General features: G+C 34.2%; 16 protein-coding genes across 16 annotated transcripts, besides 10 other annotated features; 11 read left to right on the forward strand and 5 right to left on the reverse strand.

Annotated features, from left to right (window-relative positions):
* Positions 1-830: 830 nt before the first annotated feature.
* Positions 831-868: a mobile genetic element.
* Positions 831-868: a terminal%2Cinverted (terminal inverted repeat of Banshee-A3 transposon ID:TVAGG3_0056910).
* Positions 869-1,425: 557 nt separating this feature from the next.
* Positions 1,426-1,461: a mobile genetic element.
* Positions 1,426-1,461: a terminal%2Cinverted (terminal inverted repeat of Banshee-A3 transposon ID:TVAGG3_0056920).
* An 893-nt stretch (positions 1,462-2,354) lies between these two features.
* TVAGG3_0056930 (uncharacterized protein) lies at positions 2,355-2,713 on the forward strand (the record flags this gene model as incomplete). Its single annotated transcript, XM_051221246.1, has 1 exon — positions 2,355-2,713. A coding segment is annotated over one exon (359 nt), but the record flags the coding sequence as incomplete, so codon positions are not given.
* A 22-nt stretch (positions 2,714-2,735) lies between these two features.
* Positions 2,736-2,978, forward strand: TVAGG3_0056940 (serine threonine-protein phosphatase family; the record flags this gene model as incomplete). The annotated part of the gene is made up of 1 exon (XM_051221247.1): positions 2,736-2,978. One exon carries the CDS (start codon positions 2,736-2,738, stop codon positions 2,976-2,978), a length of 243 nt encoding a protein of 80 aa, XP_051106233.1.
* A 4-nt stretch (positions 2,979-2,982) lies between these two features.
* TVAGG3_0056950 (uncharacterized protein) lies at positions 2,983-3,570 on the reverse strand (the record flags this gene model as incomplete). Its single annotated transcript, XM_051221248.1, has 1 exon — positions 2,983-3,570. The coding sequence occupies one exon, from the start codon at positions 3,568-3,570 to the stop codon at positions 2,983-2,985; it is 588 nt and encodes a 195-aa protein (XP_051106234.1).
* Positions 3,571-4,284: 714 nt separating this feature from the next.
* Positions 4,285-7,606: a mobile genetic element.
* Positions 5,975-6,083: a mobile genetic element.
* Positions 6,969-7,077: a mobile genetic element.
* Positions 7,198-7,259: a mobile genetic element.
* A 79-nt stretch (positions 7,607-7,685) lies between the features above and the next one.
* TVAGG3_0057000 (uncharacterized protein) lies at positions 7,686-8,087 on the forward strand (the record flags this gene model as incomplete). The annotated part of the gene is made up of 1 exon (XM_051221249.1): positions 7,686-8,087. One exon carries the CDS (start codon positions 7,686-7,688, stop codon positions 8,085-8,087), a length of 402 nt encoding a protein of 133 aa, XP_051106235.1.
* A 19-nt stretch (positions 8,088-8,106) lies between these two features.
* On the forward strand, positions 8,107-8,259 carry TVAGG3_0057010 (uncharacterized protein; the record flags this gene model as incomplete). The annotated part of the gene is made up of 1 exon (XM_051221250.1): positions 8,107-8,259. One exon carries the CDS (start codon positions 8,107-8,109, stop codon positions 8,257-8,259), a length of 153 nt encoding a protein of 50 aa, XP_051106236.1.
* Positions 8,260-8,264: 5 nt separating this feature from the next.
* Positions 8,265-8,901: a terminal%2Cinverted (terminal inverted repeat of Maverick-1A transposon ID:TVAGG3_0057020).
* Positions 8,265-24,429: part of a mobile genetic element that runs on past the window's edge.
* Positions 8,902-9,417, reverse strand: TVAGG3_0057030 (protein of unknown function, DUF4107 family; the record flags this gene model as incomplete). The annotated part of the gene is made up of 1 exon (XM_051221251.1): positions 8,902-9,417. The coding sequence occupies one exon, from the start codon at positions 9,415-9,417 to the stop codon at positions 8,902-8,904; it is 516 nt and encodes a 171-aa protein (XP_051106237.1).
* On the reverse strand, positions 9,639-9,959 carry TVAGG3_0057040 (uncharacterized protein; the record flags this gene model as incomplete). The annotated part of the gene is made up of 1 exon (XM_051221252.1): positions 9,639-9,959. The coding sequence occupies one exon, from the start codon at positions 9,957-9,959 to the stop codon at positions 9,639-9,641; it is 321 nt and encodes a 106-aa protein (XP_051106238.1).
* Positions 10,012-10,520, reverse strand: TVAGG3_0057050 (uncharacterized protein; the record flags this gene model as incomplete). The annotated part of the gene is made up of 1 exon (XM_051221253.1): positions 10,012-10,520. A coding segment is annotated over one exon (509 nt), but the record flags the coding sequence as incomplete, so codon positions are not given.
* Positions 10,570-11,424, forward strand: TVAGG3_0057060 (protein of unknown function, DUF4106 family; the record flags this gene model as incomplete). Its single annotated transcript, XM_051221254.1, has 1 exon — positions 10,570-11,424. One exon carries the CDS (start codon positions 10,570-10,572, stop codon positions 11,422-11,424), a length of 855 nt encoding a protein of 284 aa, XP_051106240.1.
* Positions 14,205-15,076, forward strand: TVAGG3_0057070 (organellar and viral DNA polymerase type B; the record flags this gene model as incomplete). The annotated part of the gene is made up of 1 exon (XM_051221255.1): positions 14,205-15,076. A coding segment is annotated over one exon (872 nt), but the record flags the coding sequence as incomplete, so codon positions are not given.
* On the forward strand, positions 16,873-17,673 carry TVAGG3_0057080 (integrase core domain containing protein family; the record flags this gene model as incomplete). The annotated part of the gene is made up of 1 exon (XM_051221256.1): positions 16,873-17,673. The coding sequence occupies one exon, from the start codon at positions 16,873-16,875 to the stop codon at positions 17,671-17,673; it is 801 nt and encodes a 266-aa protein (XP_051106242.1).
* Positions 17,842-18,340, forward strand: TVAGG3_0057090 (KilA, N-terminal/APSES-type HTH, DNA-binding family; the record flags this gene model as incomplete). Its single annotated transcript, XM_051221257.1, has 1 exon — positions 17,842-18,340. A coding segment is annotated over one exon (499 nt), but the record flags the coding sequence as incomplete, so codon positions are not given.
* On the forward strand, positions 18,671-19,452 carry TVAGG3_0057100 (organellar and viral DNA polymerase type B; the record flags this gene model as incomplete). Its single annotated transcript, XM_051221258.1, has 1 exon — positions 18,671-19,452. A coding segment is annotated over one exon (782 nt), but the record flags the coding sequence as incomplete, so codon positions are not given.
* Positions 20,603-20,977, reverse strand: TVAGG3_0057110 (uncharacterized protein; the record flags this gene model as incomplete). Its single annotated transcript, XM_001297698.1, has 1 exon — positions 20,603-20,977. One exon carries the CDS (start codon positions 20,975-20,977, stop codon positions 20,603-20,605), a length of 375 nt encoding a protein of 124 aa, XP_001297699.1.
* On the forward strand, positions 21,085-21,909 carry TVAGG3_0057120 (KilA, N-terminal/APSES-type HTH, DNA-binding family; the record flags this gene model as incomplete). Its single annotated transcript, XM_051221259.1, has 1 exon — positions 21,085-21,909. One exon carries the CDS (start codon positions 21,085-21,087, stop codon positions 21,907-21,909), a length of 825 nt encoding a protein of 274 aa, XP_051106245.1.
* Positions 22,760-23,565, forward strand: TVAGG3_0057130 (organellar and viral DNA polymerase type B; the record flags this gene model as incomplete). Its single annotated transcript, XM_051221260.1, has 1 exon — positions 22,760-23,565. A coding segment is annotated over one exon (806 nt), but the record flags the coding sequence as incomplete, so codon positions are not given.

The raw sequence follows: 24,429 nt of genomic DNA on the forward strand, positions 1-24,429 counted from the left end.
TAAGTTTGTATTTTGAATTCTACATATATGATTGTGTAATTCGTTCTTTCAAATTTTCGGATTCAGGCATGTTTTGATAAAATTCATTCTCAAAAACGTCAATTAACAATTAAATTTAGTGCATTTTAAATATATATACATATTATATTATATTAATTATATTAAATTCCCAAAATTTTAAGTTTTAAGGGTGCACCCGCATGTAAGTTTATTTGAGAGTAGGAGGATTACCCTCTCAATTTTGAACGCTTCGTTAGCGCAATATCTCGATGAATATTGTATTAAAATTGAATTTGACCATACCAATATATCTGATACAATATCCTTAAGTTTTACTAAAAAGAATTTTTAAAAATCCCTGCAGATTCGGGGATTTTTAAATTTTTTGATTTTTTTCGCAAATTTTTCGAAAAAAAAAATATTTTCAGAAGAGCCTTAACAGCTAAGTTTTATGTTGAATGTTGAGTATCAAAAAGAATGGGCGTCTGAAAAAAAAAAAAGGTAGTGGGGCTTCCAGGCACTTCGTGCCCTCTAGCCCCGAAGATGTTTAGTATAAATGAAGTTTTTATTCGGAAAATTGTTAGTCTTCTGGTGTGAATTCGGAGGACTCTTCTTCTTCCTCCATTGCTTCTGGGAAGAAGCCTTCTTCTGGGTCGAAAACATTATATAATGTTTCACTTTTCACAAATTATATATGTTTTCATGTTTTGTCACTTTTCTGTCACTTTTCCGGTAAAAACATTTTTATTATTATATATAAATGAATTTTACAAAACCACCGTTACCGTTCTTTGGAAATAAGAGTAGATGTAAAGATATTATATTGAGAGTGTTGTAAACAGAAATTCATCAAAAGTGACACCTCAGAAAAGCTAAAATATTGAATTTTTGGAACTTTTGATAGAGCACGTTTTAAAATATTAATTAAAGTAAATGTATATTTTGTAAAGATTCTTTTTAATAAAAAAATAAAATTTTGAAGAAGAACACAAAATCTTCTGAAAAATAATATCACATAAACTCATATTATTTTCTAATATATAACTATTTTATATAAAAATCAAATTCAATGATCTTAAAAGCGAAGGATAAACCTCAAAATTTACGAATATAATGAGTGGGAATATAATGCTTATCTATCATAAAACCATATGAAATATTCCCACTCATTATATTCGTAAATTGTGAGGTTTATCCTTCGCTTTTAAGATCATTGAATTTGATTTTTATATAAAATAGTTATATATTAGAAAATAATATGAGTTTATGTGATATTCTTTTTCAGAAGATTTCATTCTATATGCCTATGAAAAGTACTCTCAAAACTAACTTTTTCCTAATTATAATTAAATCTAGAATATTGTATTATGCTTAGTATTATTTCATTTTTCTCATTCAATTTAGAATTTACAAATGTCAAAAAAATGAGAGCTGTCACTTTTGATGAATTTCTGTTTATTACAAGAGAACTTAAGAAACTACCGAATGGTCTAACATTTGTAGATTTGTTCGGTGGAAGTTTCTATATATCCCATTTATGTCATATAATATTCCCAGACTCAAAGATTATATGCAATGACTTCGACAACTATATGGACCGTCTCAAACATATTCCAGACACAAACAATATATTGAAAGAGTTAAAAGAAAAGATACCTATAGGTAAGATGGAACGTATACCATTAGATAAGAAAAATATTGTGAGAGAGGTTTTGAAAAAAGCAGAATATATAGACTGGGATAGTATATCTGCTAGACTATTATATAGTGGTTCTATAAGAGTTCATGACATTGAAACACTTATGTCAAAAGTTTTATATCTTAACTATACAAATGTTTTCAAAGAGGACATAGAAAAATATATTGAGGGTATAGAGTTTGTGAGATGTCATTGGACAGATTTGTATGAAAAATATAAAGACAAGGAAAATGTTTTCTTTATAGTGGACCCGCCGTTCTATAACACATGGGATTTTCAATACCAAGTAGACTGGACTTTGAGAGACTCTTTAGAAACTTTAGACGTTATACATAACCATCCATGCTTTTACTTTACATCCGATAAAAGTGGTTTGGAAACCGTTATGAGATGGTTAGAGGACATACATGACTATGAGTTTAGATATGACAAGATAGAATATGAGAGAGGTCCTATAAACTGGAGAAAGTGTCATAACAAAGAAATTTTATTAGTAAGTAAATGTGGTTTGAAATAGGACTACTTGTTTAAGTTTTTTCCATTGTGTCATTTATTTATTTGACGTGGCAGAAAAGTACAGAGAATATGAAGATGAACCAATGCCTGCAAATGTTCAGTATATGTACTCGTAAGAGATATTTTTATCTAATATTAAATGGACGCACAGAACTTAGCGAATGCACAGCAACCTGGACAACCAAACCCAGAGAATATTCCAAATGAAGTTAGAATACAAACTGCAATGGCAAACTATGGTCAAGTGCCAACAGATGTACAAATGCAAACTGCCATGTCAAATGACGCTGCGTTAGGTTTGCCACCATGGTATGCAAATATGAGATGGAAAGAGTTTTATACAAACCCTGAAGTGGGATATAAACAACTTTATGCAGATGACGCGAACACAGGAGTTGACCCAGAATATGTTTTCTACCAGAGGAGAAACAGAATGTATGAGCTCCAGTTAAAGAATGCTATGGAACTCAACAGGAAACGTAAGAGACTAGGCGGACATTAGATTTTTACATATAGTAAAATGGGTTTCTTCAGTAAGATAGGAAACTTCTTTCGAAATGTTGGAAGAGGTATATGGAATGGAATAAAAACCGTAGGAAGAGGAATTTGGAATGGTGTCAAAAATATTGGTAAAAGAGTAGGTCAGTTCGTTGGTATTATACCTAAAGACCCTGAACCAGAAGAACAAGCTCCTGTTATACAACAGCCTGAACCTGCACCACAGTCTAGTTGGCAACCAAATCCAACACCTCAACCGTATTAAAAAGTTATATTTTTACCGTTCGATAGTAGTTGTATATGAAACTAAGTTCTAAGTAAAACGCATGGTATAATGGAATTATTCTTTTTCTTCCATCTGTAGTAAACCATACTTGAAAGTCTGAAATACTTCCACTTGGTGGTTCGTATAACTTTGTAGGTTTTTCGTAAAAGTCATTTGCCAAGCATAAGAAAGAGTTTTGGGCGCCAGAAAATGAAGCATGAACAATAATAGCATCTTGGTCGAAAACATTTTCATATGTTCCATTAGGGTTTTCGACTTCATAAAAGTCTGGGTGTACTGGATATGCTGCAGGCTGATTTAACATCCTCATAAATCTATACCATGCCAAGTTGTTATATTTTGTAGAAATATAAACGTTTTCTCCAAGGTCTTCTATTCTATTGATTTTAACAGTTGCATTTTTCCTGTCATAAATAATATCGAGATGGTATTCTCCTTCGTCAATGTTATACTGTTTTGCATATTCGATATAGATATCGTTTATTTTTTCTTGAAAAGCTTGAAGAGTTGTTTCTAAGTTTACAAGCAAACTAACTTGTAAAAGTTTTCCCTGTTCAAATTTCTCATACATACGTTTTTCTTTGTTATAGTATCGAACTTCAAAACCGACCGTAAATGGGAAACCATGTATGGCTTCTGAAATGAACTTCATTCTACGAAAGCCAATAGCTTTTGTGACAGATGGGTCTCTTAGCCATCTTAATGGGTAGTCAAAACGATAGCCTTCATGCTTTACGGTCTCTGTCTCAAACTTTTGACCGACATTAGTAAAAAGTTCATCTAATGGTTTAGTTGTAGCAACTCTTGAATTTTCTTTTTCTATTGGAAGCATATTTTATCTAGAATAAAAATGTCAAATGAAACAGCGTCTATGAGAGAAATACAACACAACCGACAACTCATTATGCAAGCTCTAAATAAGAACACAACAAACTTTTCAAACTATTCTAAGATATCTGAGTCATTGAAAGAAGGAAACTTAAAACTGACAATAAACCCAATGACAGATGAGTTTCTGTTTCAAGACAATAAGAACCATACTGTCTGTATAAATCCAACAAAAGGAACTTTAAACGAGAAACCTATAAATGAACTTCTTTTGAAAGCAGATGTTGACAACAAAGCTGACAAAGAATATGTAGACGATGCAATAGCAAAAGAAGAAGAAAGAGCTAACAATGCTTATGCAACAAAAGAACATACTCATCCTGAACTAGCAGACAAAACATATGTTGACAATAAAATGTCAAGTGAAGTGACAAGAGCTGAAAACGAATATTCTAAAAAGACTCATACACATTCTATATCTGAAATAACAGACTTAAACGTTAGCCTTGAAAATAAGGTAGATAAGGGACTTATGGCTAGTGTGTTAGTGAAGAAGGCGGATAAGGAATATGTGGATGAAAAAGATAAAGAAATTATAGAAAGGGTTGACTGGTACCATGAATGGACATCGAAGATTTTAAAAACTAAAGCCGATACAGGATGGGTTTCAGGATGTTTAGACCTTAAAGCAGATAAAACTTATGTTAACGATGAGTTAGAGAAGAAAGCAAATAAGAACCATACACATACAAGTTTTACAACTGTTGCTATAGAAAGTATTGAAGGAACGGTTGAAGAAACTGGTGGGGATGTATTATATTGTAAACCTCCTAACTTTCCACAAGGTTTAACATCGGATGACGACATAACGACGATGAAAAACATTAGATGTAAAGATGTTTATGTCATGAAGGATGAACATAATATTAAATTCACTGCTCAAGATTTATATGACAAGAAAGCAGACAAAACAGAGCTTCAAACATTAAAGACTGAAATGCTTCAAACATTATATCCTATAGGCTCTATTTATACGTCAATGAACTCTACCAGACCAGAAACAGTTCTGGGTTTTGGAACTTGGACTCAAATAGTCGACAGGTTTTTGTATTGTGCAAACTCTTCAAAGGAAACAGGTGGAAGTAAAACGATTTCAGGTGAAAATTTACCTGCACACAGTCACTACATAGATTTAAGTACATCTCAAGCAGGTTGGCATAAGCATAGATATTGGGATTGGTCAGCAATGACAAAAGGTAAAGGATATGATGTTAAAGACAACGTTAAGTTTGCTATAAATTGTTACTGGAGTAACACTGAGGGAGGAGGAAACCATACACATCGCGTTACAGGATATACGCAAACAACGGGACAAAGTAAAGAATACATGCCACCTTACATGACAGTTTACGCATGGTATAGAAATGCTTAGTCGTCATTTTCAACTTCTTTAGCATATTCGTCAGGAGTTGTCTTATATTTGTTAGGAACTGTCTTTGAAAGTATACCACCTTGAACTTTGACAAGTTTGAAACGAGGTCTGACAATAGTAGTTTTATCTTCTGCTTGCAGTCTGTACATTTTGCCATGTTTGCCTAAAACTTCATAATATTCTCTTGTATACTTTCTTCTATTTTTACGAACACGAATGTGAGTACCTGTCGGGTTCCCATTGTTGTCATAGTCAATAGTATTTTCATATGGGTCGCGTTTAGGTATTTCTATTTTTACTTTGTCGCCTTTCTTAAGTTTGAAGCCCGGCATTCTTTCTTGTTTGTCTCTTTTGACTAAATTATTAAATATATAGTCTTTCTCTAAGTCAGGGTTGTTTTTCATTTCTTCGGGGGAGTGGTTTCCCAAACCTTTTTGTTTACGGCTATTGTAAATATTTAAAACTTGTCTCATCTTTGCCATGGAGAAGTGTCTATATTTGTCGTCATATGACATTTCATTTGCTTCACCACCTTGTGGTTGGTTTAAGTTCTTATATACGAAAAAAAGAGATCTGACATTGTGTCAGATCTCAGTAAAAGTGACATTTACATGTCAAAAAAATAGAATGAGTTTAAGTAATTAAAATTGAGGGTGAGAGTAGTATTGTATGAAATAATATCTCTCACCCTCCAATTCATCCTATGGCGCCGAAAAAATTTTGGTGAAATGCGACCACATTTCACCAAAATTTCTCGGCGCCATATAGAGAACTAGAGCCTGTGAGGTACTGATACTATCCATGTACCTCGCAGGCTCTAGTTCCAAGCCAAAATGGCTAAAAATTGCCCGCAATTGTTCACATTGCGGGCAATTTTTAGCCATTTTGGCTGGGAATTGGAGGGTGAGAGTAGTATTGTATGAAATAATATCTCTCACCCTCCAATTCATCCTATGGCGCCGAAAAAATTTTGGTGAAATGCGACCACATTTCACCAAATTTCTCGCGCCATATAGAGAACTAGAGCCTGTGAGGTACTGATACTATCCATGTACCTCGCAGGCTCTAGTTCCAAGCCAAAATGGCTAAAAATTGCCCGCAATTGTTCACATTGCGGGCAATTTTTAGCCATTTTGGCTGGGAATTGGAGGGTGAGAGTTAGTATTGTATGAAATAATATCTCTCACCCTCCAATTCATCCTATGGCGCCGAAAAAATTTTGGTGAAATGCGACCACATTTCACCAAAATTTCTCGGCGCATATAGAGAACTAGAGCTGTGAGGTACTGATACTATCCATGTACCTCGCAGGCTCTAGTTCCAAGCCAAAATGGCTAAAAATTGCCCGCAATTGTTACATTGCGGGCAATTTTTAGCCATTTTGGCTGGGAATTGGAGGGTGAGAGTAGTATTGTATGAAATAATATCTCTCACCCTCCAATTCATCCTATGGCGCCGAAAAAATTTTGGTGAAATGCGACCACATTTCACCAAAAATTCTCGGCGCAAATAGAGAACTAGAGCCTGTGAGGTACTGATACTATCCATGTACCTCGCAGGCTCTAGTTCCAAGCCAAAATGGTAAAAATTGCCCGCAATTGTTCACATTGCGGGCAATTTTTAGCCATTTTGGCTGGGAATTGGAGGGTGAGAGTAGTATTGTATGAAATAATATCTCTCACCCTCCAATTCATCCTATGGCGCCGAAAAAATTTTGGTGAAATGCGACCACATTTCACCAAAATTTCTCGGCGCCATATAGAGAACTAGAGCCTGTGAGGTACTGATACTATCCATGTACCTCGCAGGCTCTAGTTCCAAGCCAAAATGGCTAAAAATTGCCCGCAATTGTTCACATTCCCATCTTTTGTTGGTAAGACGAAGAATATGAAATAAATTATGAAGAAGATAATGATGAATAAAATATCACTTTTTATATTTTTGACACGTAAAGTTGTCACTTTTCTGTCAAACCGTTTTTATCGTTTTCGTATATAACAAAGTCTCTTAACATTTTTATACAACCGTCAATGACACCAAGAGCAGAATGGTTTTGGTCGACAATGAAATATTGGTTTACATTTTTTGAACGCAGATAGTTTTTAATATCATCTGATTTGAAAGAACTTTCACAGTCAGATGTCAGTTTTGTTGGATGGTATTTGTCAACGAATATTGTCAAAGCAGTTTTCACATCTAAAATATTTTTGGACCATAATGGTATGGCTTCACAGTATCTTGTGTTTTGACCGACAAATATTAGCCAGTATGGTGGTCCATCTTCTCTATACCTCGGAATGTTTTCCAAGATATCCATAAACCAAGCATTTGGTGTTGAACTAAAGATTTTTATCATGAGTGCTTTCTTTGTCGCTTTAGAAACATAGGGGTCCTTGTTTGGATTCGTCATTTTTATCCTATAAGAAATGGGTTTATTTGGCGCATTAGCAGGAGTTGCATCCAGATTTTTGCCCGCAGTTGGAACAATAGCTAGAGGTGTATTTGGAGTTGGAAGGAAGATTTTGAGTACATTAGGTATACTGAAAGAGAAAGCACAACCTATTATACAAACTGTACAGAAAGGTTGGGATGTAGCACGAGATGCAACAAATCTTATTCCAAATCCTGAAACAAGAGGAAAAGTTCAAGGATGGATGGACAATGTAGGAAGACAAGCAGGAAACTATTATAACAAAGCAAATGACTACTATAACCAAGCAGGACACTATATGGACCAAGGTGAAAGATTCTTTAACAGAGGATATAACCATGCACAACAATGGGTAAACAATAACCAACCTCAACCGCCTCAAACGTGGGGAATGTAAAGTTTTTTACTGAGATGAAATGAACAATACAGCATTGAGACAAATGGGTTCAAGATGGATTTGTCGGCTTCCAGCAGTTACACAACGTGTTTGTCAAGTTCTTCCTATACCTCAGGAAGTTTTAGACCGACTTAAAAAACCTAAACAACCAGTTGAAAACAAACCAAACTAAAATTTAGTTAGTATGACTATCTTGGGTACGGCGACACTGCGTTCCACCTTACCCAAGATAACGGTTTGACACTTTACAAAACTACTAACGTATATTTTACAACACAAACGACTTCACTAATGAAAAATAAACGTTCTCACTAACGTTCCCACTAATGTTCTCACTTACAAAAGTATTGCAGCGCTTCCCATTGCTGTGCTTCACACAATAGTTCATATTCTTCAGTATCGCTGCTGTCACTCCAATCGTCAGAGTCAAAGTCACTGTCAAAATAAATGTTAGTAAGTTTTGACAAAGCTAATGAAACACGCTTACCGTTTGTATCTATTGCTTTTATATATCTCCCATTATGTTTGTTGTCATAAACGCTCAAACTAACTTTACCCTTTCTCCCTCGTATCTGATAGAATGTATTTTCACGAGGAACGAAGAACAAATTCTTGAACTCATGACCGTTGTAGTTTGTTATCTCAATAGTTTTCGTCATTTACATCCAAATAAAATAAAAATAAAATAAAAAATAAACTTAAAAATTAATGATATCACCACCCTCACACGTATGAAAACATAGCACAAAAATAAATTTAGGTGAAGCGGTGAGATCTCACCTCTTTTTTCACCTCTTTTTTCACCCTGTTGAATTCATTGCTTTATAACTCTCTTCCTTGGTTTCTTTTTAGTTGCTTTCTTCACGTCTGTCTCCAACTTGACTGTCTTTCTTCTTCGTCCGTAATGATACCAGTTACTTCCACCAGTCAATGGGTCAAATGGTCTTTCGTAAGGGTTTCCATACATTCCATAGGGACCATACGGAAGAACTACTGGTGGAGGAAGAGTTCCATCGACTCTATTTAAATGCATTGTTTCACCTTTCATCTGGTCATTAAAGTCTTTTGCGTGTTTTGCAAACTCATCGTCCTTTCCTAAAGCATTTTCTGACTCAGTCGCAACCAAATTGGATGCTTTATTTATGAGCCCTATTTTATTTAATCTTAACTTCTTTGCAACCCAGCCTCCAATCTTCCCTTTATTTGCATCTAATGTCTTCGAAACCCTTCCTCCACTCATTTTATTTACTGCGTCATAAGCTCCAAGTGCTTTTGCTCCAAATGCTAATGCTTTTGTTCCCATTGCGCCTAAAGCTGCCCAAGCTACCATTTACACCATATTAAAATCATCTCTCTTCAATATTATCTCATAAAAGTTCTCGTTACTGGAGAAAGTCAATGAAACATAAGCGTTCTCACGGCTTCGCCCTCACCGCTTTGCGGTCTATCTAACTTCTTTCTTATCTCATCTATTCTCAAAATGTCTGAACAATTGCTAACATCTTCTACAACAGTTATTTCATCATGAATGACCTTCAAGAACAAGCTCATTTAATATGCTATTAAAATCATCTCAATAATGAGTCCATCCTTTCCATCTTTAGGTAGCACAACATCTTTCATTGAAGAAGGTTCGACAAGTCTTATGTTAAACTTACTGACAAAGTTTGTTATACTATAATGCTTCGGCGGCGAATACATGTAGTTTGAAAGACATAATATAGATTCTTCAGCAAATTCACTTATACTGGATTTTATAACAATGTTCTCACGAGACCAAATACCACCAATTGACAATCTTGTAAGCAATCCTGCTGAACCTTCAACTGTAAACGTCGATGGTAACATTCCACGAAGGTCATCTATTGACATCGTTGAGTCACTGAATTTAAATATTTTCTTAAAGCAATCGTCATTATCTAACCATGCAATAGCTTTGAAGTTTTCATTCGAATATACATCTGCTTCATTAAATGTAAAACCTGACTTCTTTGCAGAGACGACTTTAAAATCTATTGAGTTTGTTTCAAAATTATATGCTATGGTAACTTCTGAAGGTAATGGATGTCCTTCCGCAGTCAGTTGTTCTCTCACTACCGTTTGAAGCTTTGTGTTAAAAACTTTCATGTCATCTCCTGTGTCTAGGTTCACATACACAGCAACAGGAAAACTATCTTGCTTCTTTGTTTCATCATTATATCTCAAAACATTAAAGTTCTTCAATAATATTGTTCTTCCTGCTGGAATACTTCGAACCTGTCTGATTTCAATAGCTTTCTCACCTCCTACATACTCTACCCAGTGCCTTGGATATTCATAAGTATACTGACTTTCTTGAATTTTGGTTGGTTTCATCATAACGTGTTCATAGTATATCTTTATACTCTTGTCAGTTAGACTCGGTGCTATGTTCTGAATATTTCTGACTTGCATTTTTAATGGAGATAAAATGAAGCATTTAATACATGACGTAGATGAAGACATGAATGAAACTACAGACAAACTTAACTCTTCTCTCATTCTTCCTTTCAGTAAGGACTATGAGTTCTGTTCAAATGGCGTTTATTTCTATTGTGGAAAGATGGGTTCAGGTAAGACATTTAATTTAATTCGTCATATACTCATAACAGAGCGTTTAGGAAACGACTCTTACTATGACCAAATCATTATATCAGCAACTTCAGACTCTATGGACTCAACAGCGAAAACATTTATGTCAAAAGTTCAAGCCTCTGTCGTTAAAGTTCCAGACAGTGAACTCATTGAATTTCTTCAACGTTACATTCGACGTAAGAGGAAATATTATGCCATCGTTGAATTTATACAGTCAGGAATGCAAAAGACTTCTGAGGAGATGGAAAGAATTATTAACAAACACCACTTACGTCAGTACTCAGGAGTTTACGATATGAAACGACTGACAAACTACATTCTATCAAAACTTTCAAAATACCCCTTCAAAAAATATCCTTCAAATACTTTGTTAGTTTGCGACGACTTCGCCGGAAAAGGTTTAGTGTCAAAACCAGACTCACCATTAGCTAATATCATTACTAAAGTCAGACATTACCATTTAACTGTAGCAATACTTATGCAAACATGGAGGTTTTTAGCTTTAAACATAAAACGTCTCATAACTGACTTCGTTATCTTTCAAGGTTTCTCACGTTATGATATTGAACTCATTTGGAAACAGTCAGGTATAACATTACCTTTTGAAGAAATTTGGGAAGCATATAAGTCTCTCATCTCTCCTCGTTCATACCTTGAGATTCATATCATGACTAATACCATTAAAGTCAAAAATATTCCATGGGAACGACCAACATTGTTTTAAAGTTTAACCTTCAACTGACTGATGGTAAACAAATTCCATGCATCTCTGTCGCCATTTCTGTTAATATTTTTGCTGTCATTCATATCATCCACTTCTCCATCCGTTAGCTTTTGAGGATATGTGTTAGAATAGCTGTTCTTAAATGAAGGCTTTCTCCCTTGAGAGCATAAACTCTATAACTTTCTGCATACTTTATGTTTGAACCTCCTGAGCCATCATTGACATAAATTTTTATAGGCTTCCACCCTTTGTTCATGTTCCTGCTTCTTCCCTTAGCTCTTTTGTTCAGTAGTTCTACATCTTTATACACAGCTCCTGTCTCAGTGAATTCAACAATATTTTCATTCGTTAGCTTTACATTCAAACCCTTGTCGAGTATATTGTTCATTTCATACATATAAAAGGTTTTTATTCTATATGAAATGAGAAGCAAATCCATCTTAGCTGGTGCCGTTAATGTTCCAATTGAACCAACATCAAATGTTGACTCACGAACGACAAACAATATTGTCATAAAGAACTATAGTTCAGAGTGTTTGAAAGAAAAAGAACCAGAACTGAAATCCGTGAATTTAAACTCAGCTTCAAACGCTAACGCTACATCAGATGTTAAGTTAGAGTATCCACCACTGGACCAAATTCTTTCAAGAGAAGCCAACGACAATCCTTACATAAATGTTCAAACAAATCCTTCAGATAACGTAGACCATTACCTTCTTCAGTTATACCAAACAATTTTACTCAAAGACGATAAGAAGCTTTTGACAAATCTTATAAGCAAGAACCAAATAATTCTAACAAAGGAGGACCTTGAAAATGTTATATCACGAATAACAGGGAAACAATGTGTCATTGACTATCTCGACCCTGAAATCGAATGCTGTGGTCAAACGCCACCATTCATGAAAATAGGTAACATCCGCATCATTGAAACACCAGGAACTACAGGAGTTGAGTTTAAGTATAAATATTCGAATGAATATACAAAACTTTCAACAGAATATAAACTTTGCTTGAAATATGTTTTAGTAAATTAAAGCAATTTGTAATATCTATCCAAAACTTCTTCAACAGTATCGAACTCATCTTCATAATGCAAACCTAATCTTATTGACTTGGTGCAGTTTTCACTAACACAATATAGCGCTTTGCGCTCGGCGCCTTTGACGCCTTTTTCTGTTCTCTTGACTGACATAACTAATTCATTTGTTTCATCAAACAGCAACAACCAAAGTTCATGACCTAATACATAACATTCATACTTTATATTTTTAGCTCTGAGTTCTCTTGTAAGCTGTTGCATTTAATATTTTCTAAAAAGTCAACTTCAACAGTCATTCGCACTGGTGCCTTCAGTTCTACAGGCTCTCCTTGAAAGTCAACAAGTCTGAATTGCATGTCTTTCAAATTATGAGGACTAATGCGAATCCATTTACCTAAATGAGTTGCTATGACAGGAACGTTTGGAATGAACATTGAATTGACTGCATAACAGAAAGACTTATATTCTACTGAACCTTTACTATTAACTCCTGAAATACCTGTGACATTAGCTATTTTAGACTCAATGTACAAACAATTACCATAACATACGTATGGAACAGATTTCATCTCAATCGTTTTGTCAACACTTTTCAAAGGAAATGTCATATGGTATGCTCCCAGAAGCAATTGAACTCTATGACTCATTCGTGTTATCTTAAAACTCCTTCACATAACTGAACTTCAAAACTCCTGCAATAAGTTTAACATTCATTAAGTTTTCTTCGTTATCCTTGTTTATTGTAGTATTTATGAGAGCATTTAACACTCCAGCTAATGTTTCCATCTTATATTCTACATTATTGTGAAATCTTATTTCGTGCTTCTTTCCATCTATTTCAAACTCCATGAAATCTGTTTCATCTGTTATGACAAAAGTTGCGATAGTATTGAAGTCAACAACTCTGAAAGCAAGTGCTTCATTCTGTAGACCTAAGTTTGTTTGAAGCTTTACTGTTCCATATTCGTTTGGGTCTGTACTTTGCAAATAGAACAACATTTTATTCTCATTAAAATATGACTATTGCTGCATATGCGTATGAAACAAATGAAGCAAGAAGAGCACATGAACTAGTAAACGAAAACTCAACTTTAACCATTGAAGGCAATGATTTAGTCATTGACGATGGAAAAACTAAAAAAGTCATTGATTTCGATACTTTTAACACTTATGACCCATTCATTACAACAAGCAAGGTTCCTATCATAAATGATGGAACGGTGCAATATATAAATTCTACAGTAGATGCCTCATTAGTGAAAGTATTAAATGTTCTCATTGAATTGTTAAAGAGCTTTCGATTTGACGACAACATTAAATGCCTAAAGAATTTAGTCATGAATGAGAAACAAATTCTTGGCGTTGCTGGTAGCAGTAATGATGTACACCTTATGACATTAGAATATTATAACGAACATAAAGATGAACTGAAAGGAGAGAAGGGTGACACCGGACCTCAAGGACCACAAGGAATACAAGGAATACAAGGAATACAAGGAATCAAGGACCTCAAGGCGAAAACGGTTTGGATGGAAAGGATGGAAAGGATGGAAAAACTGCTAAATCATGGATATGGGACCTTATAAATACTGGTTTAACAGCTGCTTCATATGGAGTTCTTCAATACCAAATCGGAAAGATATGGGCGGTACTTGGTGAAGAAGTTTTAAATGACGTTAAAAATGCTTTGAACTTCATTTCAAATGGTTCGGATACTATTAAAACTTTATCTGGTTGGATGCAAGAAACAAGGAGTCAAATAGATACTGTAAGACGTATAGCAAACAATGCACGTACGGGATTGGATACTTTACGACAAGCACAAAATACACTAAAGGAAGCAAATGATATTCTTGGCTCAGTATCAGACATGCATGAAGATTGGCTTAAAGGTATTGACAAATCTTTAAAAAATCACAGTCAGTCTATTGCTGACTACAAGAAAAGTATAGATTTTTTACATAGTGCTATGGACGTACATGATGGAAGCATAAGGAACTTACTTAATGCTAACAATAACTTACCAGGAACTATTAAAGCATTTATAAAGTCCTTTGTAAAACCCGGTGCTCTAACATTTAGGTCTTTGAGAGCAAGAGCATTGAAGTCAAGAGATGCAGAAACTCCAACAGAACCTACAGAAGGAACTGAAACAACAGAAACTCCAGAAGAACCACCAAAACCAACAGCTAATGAAATATTGTTCGAATATTTTCCAAGGTACTCTGTTCTCATTGCATACATTCAAGAAATACTTAAGAAAGCAGACTTGACTTTAGGAGATGATGAAAGTTCTGTATATCTTTCGTTCCAGTTTCAAATAGCAGAACTTTTGAGACAGATATGCTTAATGTATGACAACATCTCTGATTTCACAAGATATGATGACGACCATGACCCCGAACACGGTGAAGAAGAAGTTTTACAAACATCCATTAAGACAGGAAAGGTTTTAACTCAAAGTCTCATTATTGACACCAAAGATGGCGAAGTGGACGTTCTTCAAGAGCTGAAGAAAAATACTTCTTCGGGAGGTGGTGGTAGGCATGAACTTGAAATAAATGAGATAGAAGAGAAATTAGCCGAAAAAGCAGATAAAGAACATAAACACAATATCTCCGATATAAATGAACTTCAAGCTACATTAAATAGTAAAGCGGACAAAAATGAACTTGACGCAATGAACAAAGTTTTGAAATCTCATAAACACAACATCTCCGATATAAATGAACTTCAAGCTACATTAAATAGTAAAGCGGACAAGAACCATGTTCATTATATAACTTCAGACGAACAGATTATAACGGACTACCATGGATATTTAACACGAAGTGATGAAGCGAAGACAAAAAATGTTAATGAAAGAAGATATAAATACATTCGTGCTAAAGGTTATGACATAAGCTGTACTGTACAGTATGATGTAGCTAAAGCACCAGAAGCATTTGGTTATACCGGTGAAATTTATGCCTCTACTTTCAATGTTAACGGTGTATTAGTTGAACCAAGATTTACTTTGAGAGTTAAGGCAAAAATAACGTTTGAAGATGCTATTAAAAGTAAAGCTGACAAAGTTGAACTCGAAGCAACGAACAAAGTTTTGAAATCTCATAAACACAACATCTCCGATATAAATGAACTTCAAGCTACATTAGACAGTAAAGCTGACAAGAACCATACACATAAATCCTTCACTACTGTTAGAGCAGACGACATAATATTGAACTTTGACCTTGGTTCAAGTGCACCATTAGAAAATCCAAGTACAAGCGTAAAAGATACTCTTAACAGTTTAGATAAGAGTTGCAGGAACATTGAAAGTCATGCCAGAAACTTTGAAGCACATGAACTACCAACAATGTTAGATAAGAAAGCAGATAAAACTTATGTGGATGCAGAACTAACAAAGAAATTTTCGAAACCAGATACAATGACATTTACAACAGAAATTATAAATGGTGAACCAGCAACTCCATTTGAATTTGTTAGAGGTCTTCAACCAGATACTTTTGAATTTTTCTTGGATAATTCTATTGAACTAACATTACATTATAAAAGTGGAACAAATGCAACATTTCATCCGGGAGATACATTCCAAATGGTATTTAATGACATAAGTTCTTTAGAATATGTTTATAGAGTTATGAGCATATATGATTTAATATATCCTATAGGAGCTGTTTATACGTCTATGAATCCAATAAATCCAAACACTTTATTTGGTGGTAGATGGTATGAAATAGTTGACAGTTTTCCATTCTACACTAATACGCAGTCAATGAAGATGGGAGGTTCAAAGAAAATAGGTATTGAAAACCTTCCTTCACATATGCATAGGTTCAGTGGAAGAACATCTGTGGAAGGAAACCATTCACATTCAATAACAAAAAGAGGTTATACAAATCTTGCAGCGGGTTCGGATAGACAGGGAATGCATAGATATGATATTTCAACTGACCCAGTAGATTCAAGCACAGGTATTTTCTGTGGAACTGCAGGAAATCATACACATGTTGTAGCTGGTATTACAGACCCAGCAGGTAATGGAAAAGATTATATGCCTCCTTATATAACAATGCACGCTTGGATACGAGTTGGTTAAACTCTTTAACTTTACATAAATGAGCTTGAAAGAAGTATTCGAACAACATCCATGGAGGTCATTTAAGAAGTTCAATGAAGCTGCAAAGAGTCGGGGATTTACTAACAGAGCTGAAGTGAAAAGGTTCTTTGACAAAAATGTTGTACATCAAACAAAAATAAACCCTTACGACTACTTTTTACCAATTTACTCCAACACTCCTGACGCATACCAATTTGACACTCTCATTCAAAGCAGAAAAGGAGGACATAAACCATTCCTCATCTTCATAAATGTTAACACTCGTAAAGCATATGCATATCCAATGAAAAATAAAGGAACTCGTGAAGTGTTAAGAGTTTTACAAAAGTTTGTAGCAGAACATAACCCAAGTACTTTAACATCAGACCAAGACAGTGCATACCTCAGCAATGAAATCACAGAATTTCTCATTAAGCATAACATAACTCACTACACTACTGAAGACCATAACCATAACATACTCGGCATCATAAACCGCTTCATAAGGACTCTCAGAGATTTAAACCAAGAGCGAGACTTTACCGAAGAAACAATGAAACATTTTCTCGAAGTATATAATTCCTCAACACATTCTACAACAGGACATACACCAAATTCAATGACACAACAACAAGAAGAAAAGTATATACAAAAGAAACGAAGCCAAACACAAAATATCAGAAATTCAACACAATTTACCCTCATTCCTGGAACAAAAGTTCGTGTAGTTCTTGACGACAAACCGTTGACAAAGAAACGTTTAAGGTTAAGTCGAAATTATTATATCGTAGACTCTACGCAAGGTAATGGATATCTTATAAAAGCTGCCGACGACTCTATTGCGTTTTATCCTCGACATAAATTAGTCGAAAGTAGTAATGGCAAACTTGCTGAAACCATTGACGAAGCAAAGCGAGGAGTGGTTATTGAAATACTTGGCTATAACACAAACGATGACACTTATAAAGTAAGATATGAAGGAGGCGTTGAAGATGTTATACCATCTAAGAACTTGAGAGAGTCGAAGCCAACACATCTGGGACCATTAGAGCGGGAGTACTGGAAAGACAAAAATATGCCAGAAAGAATAAGAAAATTCTTCTAAACTTTTTCATTAGATGTAAATCAGACAAAAAATATAATTTAGGTGAAGAGGTGAGATCTCACCTGTTTTTTCACCCCCGTGAATTTTCATGAATTTTCACAAAAAGACCAAAAATAAAGTTAGTTTTATTTTTTTTTTATTTTTTTTATTTTGTATGTAAAGACAATAATGTCAGTCGAAGCAAAAACATTCACGAACAAATCTAATGGTGAAACATTCACAAAAGGCACTTATAACGGTATTGAAGTCTTACGTAGAGACAAGGATGGTTACATTAATGCAACAAAGATGGCAAGAGAAGCAGGAAAGTTAAACCATTTAAACAGATTTCTCAATAGTGCTAAAATGCAGGAAATTCTTGAGTTTTGGTTGAAAGAATACGGTCGAGCCAAAAGTGGCTCAACCTCAAAACAAGCATTTTATGAGCTTACTAAGGGCGTTATGAATGAATTCAAAGGTATTTACATACATGCTGACCTCGTTCATTTTGTTGCTGAATGGTGCTCTGTAAAGTATGCATTTTATGTCAAAGATATTATGGACTCCATAGACAAGAAAGTTCATGAGAAGTTAGATGAAGAAGAACTCGAAGATACAGTGGAGAATGCTAAACCTTTGTTCGAAGAAGAAGTTGGAAAAATGTGTGAAAAACAATTAGAACATGAACGTGAGATATATTATGGTTATAGAGATTCTCCATACGAACTAGACCAATGGGAACAAGAAGATTTAAAGAGAGAATTTAGAGAATATGAACTCGCTAAGATAGCATTTGAAGCTGCAGAAAAGAAGTTAAAAGTTTGGGGTCGTTTTGTACAAAAATATTGTGAGTAAATGAACCATTTATTTTTATTGAATTCAGTAAAAATAATGTTTAGGTGAAGAGGTGAGATCTCACCTGTTTTTTCACCCTCGTGAATTTTCATGAATTTCCTTAAGATAGAAAAAATAAAGTTAGTTTTATTTTTATTTATTTTTTTTATTTTGTATAAAAGATATGATTTCAACAATCGGCACAACAACAATTCAAGCCGCGAACGGCGGGACTCTGTCCACAACAACAGCACCAAACTCGCTAGTCATGAATCCTACGTCAATGTTAGTAGAGATGAAAAACTTCATTCCTTCTTCATATACTTTCGAAACAAAAATCCAGAAGATAAAGCAAGAACTTTTAACAAGTAATTTAGACTGTAGTGCGAAAGATGAAGAAAATGAAGAATATCTTTATGAAATGCAGGACATTATTGACCATTTACCCAAATTGCCTGAAATCCAACAACAAAAACTCACTATTCCTGAATTCGACGAAATTGAAGTGAAACCAACTGACTCAGTAGAAATAAAGAAGTTCATACGTAAAGTAAATTATGAATTCCTTGGTTTTCATTGCAACCATAAAGTTATGGACAAAGATTGCGACATGGTATATAAGAATGTTTCTGACATATATAAATCTGAAGAATTTAAGACTTACGATAACTTTGTTTCATTAGTTGCAAAATGTGTTTGGGAAATAAGAGATAAAGATAGAAGAGGCAAAGTATGGAACGAACAAATAAGACCCGCTATGTTTGAGATGAAGAAAACCATTGACGCCTTAGTTGTTTTAGCTGGTTTTATTTCAATGTATAACGCAAAAATGAACCCGCAATGTTCAAAATGTAAGGCAGCAATTAGGAAATATAACTACTCAGTCAAAGAGATAGAAAGAATGAGAAACGACTATGCAGACTTAAAGAAAGAAGCAGAAAAGCCAGCAGAAGATAAAATGAACATGTTAGAATTTCTGAACAAAAACTATCCAACAGCAGAAGATTTCCTTCTATCTGACGTCAAGAAGAAGTATAAAGAAACCTTCGGTATTGTTAAAACTTTTGACATACTGACAGAAGAAATAGAAGCTACGAAATTGTTTAGGATTTCAAATATACATCGTACAATTCATGTAAAACGCTTGTGAAAAAACTGGGGTGAAAAAAGAGGTGAGATCTCACCTCTTCACCTAAATTATATTTTTGCTTTAATTAAATGCTTTCCGGAAACGTCGATGAAAATCATATGGACAAATTATATGAAAAAATTAATAATGATTACCCCTCATTAACCAGGGAAATGACGGATTCTATAGTTCGTAAATTCGATGAAATACAGGATATGTGGTTCGACAGATTCGACATGAACGATAAGGAAAAGAGAAAGAACGATAACAATTTACTTACTAAAAGAATCCTAAAATCTAAAATAGGTGAAGCTTCAACATTTAACACAGTACATAACTTTTACACCGCTGTTTATATTTTCAATAATTTATTTAACGATGAACGAGAAAGAAAAAGTATGTTTAACGGAAGAAATGAATATGATTTTATCCTTTGTGCTGTTCGGGATGTTGACATGAAACTAAAGAAAATATTCTTATTACAAGATGACACGGTTGAAGATGAAGTCAATGAGTTTTTAAATCGTGATTTAAATGAAATTGATGAAGTTATGACCGAATGTTATAAAAAGTTCAAGGGTGAAAAAACTGGTGAAACAGGTGAGATTCTCACCTCTTCACCTAAATTATATTTTTGTTCAAAGCTTCCACGAGAGAAAAGATTCCTCATTCGCTAAGGATTCCAAAAATGAAAAAATCATTGATTTCGGCTGAGAAAAAACAGCAAAACCCTTCTTCCACGGGAACAAAGAAATAAAGAAGAAATAAAGAAGAAATAAAGTAAATTTTTATTTATTCCCGTGGAAGATAGAGCACTTTTATGACACTTTTTATTCACGACAAACAAGACAAACAAAGAAAATAAGAAAATACGGCGCTGTCGCGGTTCGAACCACAGACTCTGACCCCTCCATAACACCACCTTAGACCACTGTGCTACGTAGCCTGTCGACATAAGATTTTATAAATTGCATATTTGACGTAAATTTATTTCCATCTAGCTTCCCACCGCATAAGATATTCATACGTGTTTGTAAGACATTCATTAAAATTCTTTTCTATTGCATCTAATCTTGCGTTATTTTTTTCAATAGCTTGTCTGTATTCTTCATCATCTCCAGCAGTGTTTGGGTCTTCACGTTTAAAATATTCATTGTTAACCAATTTTTTATCTACAAATTTTATTAGTGTTTGATTCACTTCGTTATGATAACGGTCATATTCTTTCAATACGTAAGTGAAGACAAAATGCGTCGTACCTTCAATCTTAAAGCTTAAAGAACTTTCAACACAGTTTTGAGGGTCTGTCAGTGCGTCAATGAGATAGTATTCGAAGTCAGTCAATAATCTTTTTAAAGTCATTTCATACAGGATAAAATTTAATGTTGTGAAGAAATAGTGTTTATCTCAGAAAAAATAACGCTAATTTTATTTTTATTTATTTTTTTATTTTGTATGTAAAGACAGTAATGACAACATCAGAGAACACAACAACTGCTATCGTTCATGAAGCTATAAATGAAGAATACGAGTACATACAGTTTAACAAACAACTCCGTCTCATTCGTTCGGTCAAAGACGATATGTACCAAATGCAAAGTATTTTGACAGCATGTTTTGCTCCAGATACCAAACATACAGACGATTGGTTCAAAAACCAAAGCACACAAGAACTTTTGAGCGAAGCACAGCGAGACCGACTTTTTTCGGGGTCGCCTAAAACTCATGAAAATCGTAAAAATTTGCCAAATGGTTTGAGAGGTTGGTATGTACATAGACTTCTTGTAAATGTTGTAGCAATGTGGGCTTCACCTCGTTATGCTTGGTATGTTTGTAAACTTCTTGACGAAATTCACAGACAAGAACGCGAACAGATGGAAAAGAAACTTCAAGCAAAAGATGAAGTCATTGAATCCAAAGACAAAAGCATACAGAAAAGAATACCGCGTTCAGTACCAAAAGGAAAGGAAAAGAACTATAAGTATATGATTTATACTGAAGAGATGGAAAATGAAGAAGACAGAGATATGGTTATGTTGCATTTAGTGAGAAGAAACAACAAAAGCTTTTATGACCTTGCTAAGATTTACAAATCTGACAGAAACTGGTTCTATCGTGAAAACTTACCGATTTCAATGACACCGAATGAGCAAATAAAGGAAATTGTCAAAAATACTCTTCCTCAAACACACTATGACATCAAAGGTTGCACAATACTTACATTCAAAGAAGACTTACCATTGTTAAAGGAAAAAATAACAGAGTATTTCGATAACTTCAAAGAGGAAGAATGAAAATCTAAGCTAATTTTATTTTTTTTTTTTATAAAATTTTATCTCATATGAAAGAACATGAATTTAGAATATTCGGAACTCATGACAGAAGAGGAGAACGAACAGCATGTAAAAGATTATGCAAAATTTATGATAATACATTTAAACAATATCTAATATCTAAATCTAAGATTATGCAAAATTTCTGAAGGTATATAAAGCTTATGAAAAAGCGTATGAAAAGTTTATACATTGGGGAATTGTTGTAAAATATCCATATGAAGACTAACCAAAAATATATTTTGCTTAAATAGCTTCAGGGTCAATTTCTTCAACCATTTCACTTCCTTCGTCAATGTCAATTGAAGCTTTTTCAACCTTTGGTAAGAATTTCTGTATAACATCTTTGTTCGTTATTGTCTTCAGAGATGAAGGATAATATTTCACATTTGTTCACCCTTCTTATATTCTTTCTGTTCGGAAAGATTCATAGCAATACTGAAGAAGTCAATGTTAGAGTTCTTTATAACAGTATAATGAGTATCTTTGACATTCACGAAGAAACTCTTTTGTTTCAAAACTACTGCTAACTCTTGTGAAGTATAACGTTTGTGGTCAATGACGATAGCTAATGGTCTGACATACTGACCAAACTTAGATTCTTTCACAAACTTCTTGTTAAAGATAACATTAACGTTTGAAGCACCATTGAACTCATTCTTGATGGCATTAGCGAGAGCATTGTATGAAAAGAACTTGCAATCTTGCATGTGTTTCATTATAATAAAAATATTAAATTATTTTGAAAAATAACTTAAAAAAAATCTAATCTAATTTTTTCAAAAATATTTTTTTTTATTTCCTACTAAAGATGTATCGGAAGTTGTCTAAGTTAGAACACTCGGAAATAAAACAACTTCTTACAGAAGCTAACATAGATGTTGCAAAGCATTACGCAACAAACAAAAAAGCACTCACTGACTTCATTAAAGACTATAATGGTGCAATAAGTTATGATAGAATTCATGATTACATTAATAACAAAACTTTTCCTTTAAATGACGTTGCTATTGACTTATATCATAGACGTTCAATACCTCATGAAGTAAGAAGAGAAATGTTTGACATAACAAATGCGAACGTTGGTCATACTCGTAAAGCTCTTTCACATGATGTTCGTCAAGAAATGTTTGACATAACAAATGCGAACGTTGGTCATACTCGTAAAGCTCTTTCACATGATGTTCGTCAAGAAATGTTTGACATAACAAATGCGAACGTTGGTGAAACAAGAAGAAGAGACGACACACTGAAACAACAGAGAAGAGAGATGTTTAAGAGCGCTATAGAACAAGTTCGCAAAGCTAACGATGTCATTCGTTCCATTGACGACAAACCAAAAGAAGGTGAGAGATGGTTAAAGAAAGATGAAGAGAATAGGAAGAGAAATGTGAAGTCAGGCAATAGACTCATTGACTTTAACATCGAAGCTTTAGATGAACCAAACAGAGACTACTTACACAAACATTTCGGTAAGGTTTTCATGAGACTCTTAGAGAAGATTAAAATAAACTCACAACAGAGATGGATGGTATGTTATAAACTTGGTGGAAAGTATGAATGTTCTACGTTAAACCTCAATAATATTGGAACACTACTACATCAGCTCTTGAAGGAGAACTTTATATCAGAGATAGAAGCAAATGCTGCAGGTATTGTTGAAATGCACTATGACTTCTTCTTGACAAACATAAAGAATCTTACCGAAATAAAGATGTATGATTTAACAGAATATGAAGGCTTAACGATGTCAGATGTAAAGAAAGGCAAACCAAAAAAGAGACCATATAGAGATGAAAGCACACTGACAAATGACCAGAAAGCCATTTTGGAAGCTCTTAAGCAAACAGGAAACCCAGCACTTATAGAAAGCTTTTGGAAAGATAATGGTGAAAAGAAGTTTTATAAGAAGAGAAGCGGTCAGTTCTGGAAGTATCTTTGCACATTACCTATAAATCTTGAACGCTACCAAATCTTCAATGAACTGAACAAAAGAACTGCAACACTTATGACAGAAGACAATTGTTTCGTTTATGCTTGCATTCAGGCTGGAGTAGATGGAGAGACTATTGACCACATGAGAGAAGTCATTCGTGTTAGAGACTTTCCTCAAAGTAAAGTACAAGAAATTTCTGACGCAACAGGTATAGCATTTAATGTTACCATTGGTTACTTCAATGACTCAAGACATAATGAAATAAAGAGATACATACCAAAAGAATGTGAAACTGTTCGAACTATTGACTTACTTCTTGTTGAAGACCACTACATGCTAAACGAAAGATTACCAATGACAACATATTTCATTCGCAACTATATAGAAATTCTCAAAGCTTGTGGTGGAATGAACATTGAGAAACAGATGAAAATATATACAAAGAGAGAGAACAAATATGTAGTTCGTTATGATAGAACAACACCGTTATGGAATGTTATGAAAACATTGTGGGAGTGCAAATATTTCGAACCTATTTCTTATGG

This window comes from Trichomonas vaginalis, chromosome IV (genome assembly GCF_026262505.1).
Source record: "Trichomonas vaginalis G3 chromosome IV, whole genome shotgun sequence".
Taxonomy (NCBI): Eukaryota; Parabasalia; order Trichomonadida; family Trichomonadidae; genus Trichomonas; species Trichomonas vaginalis.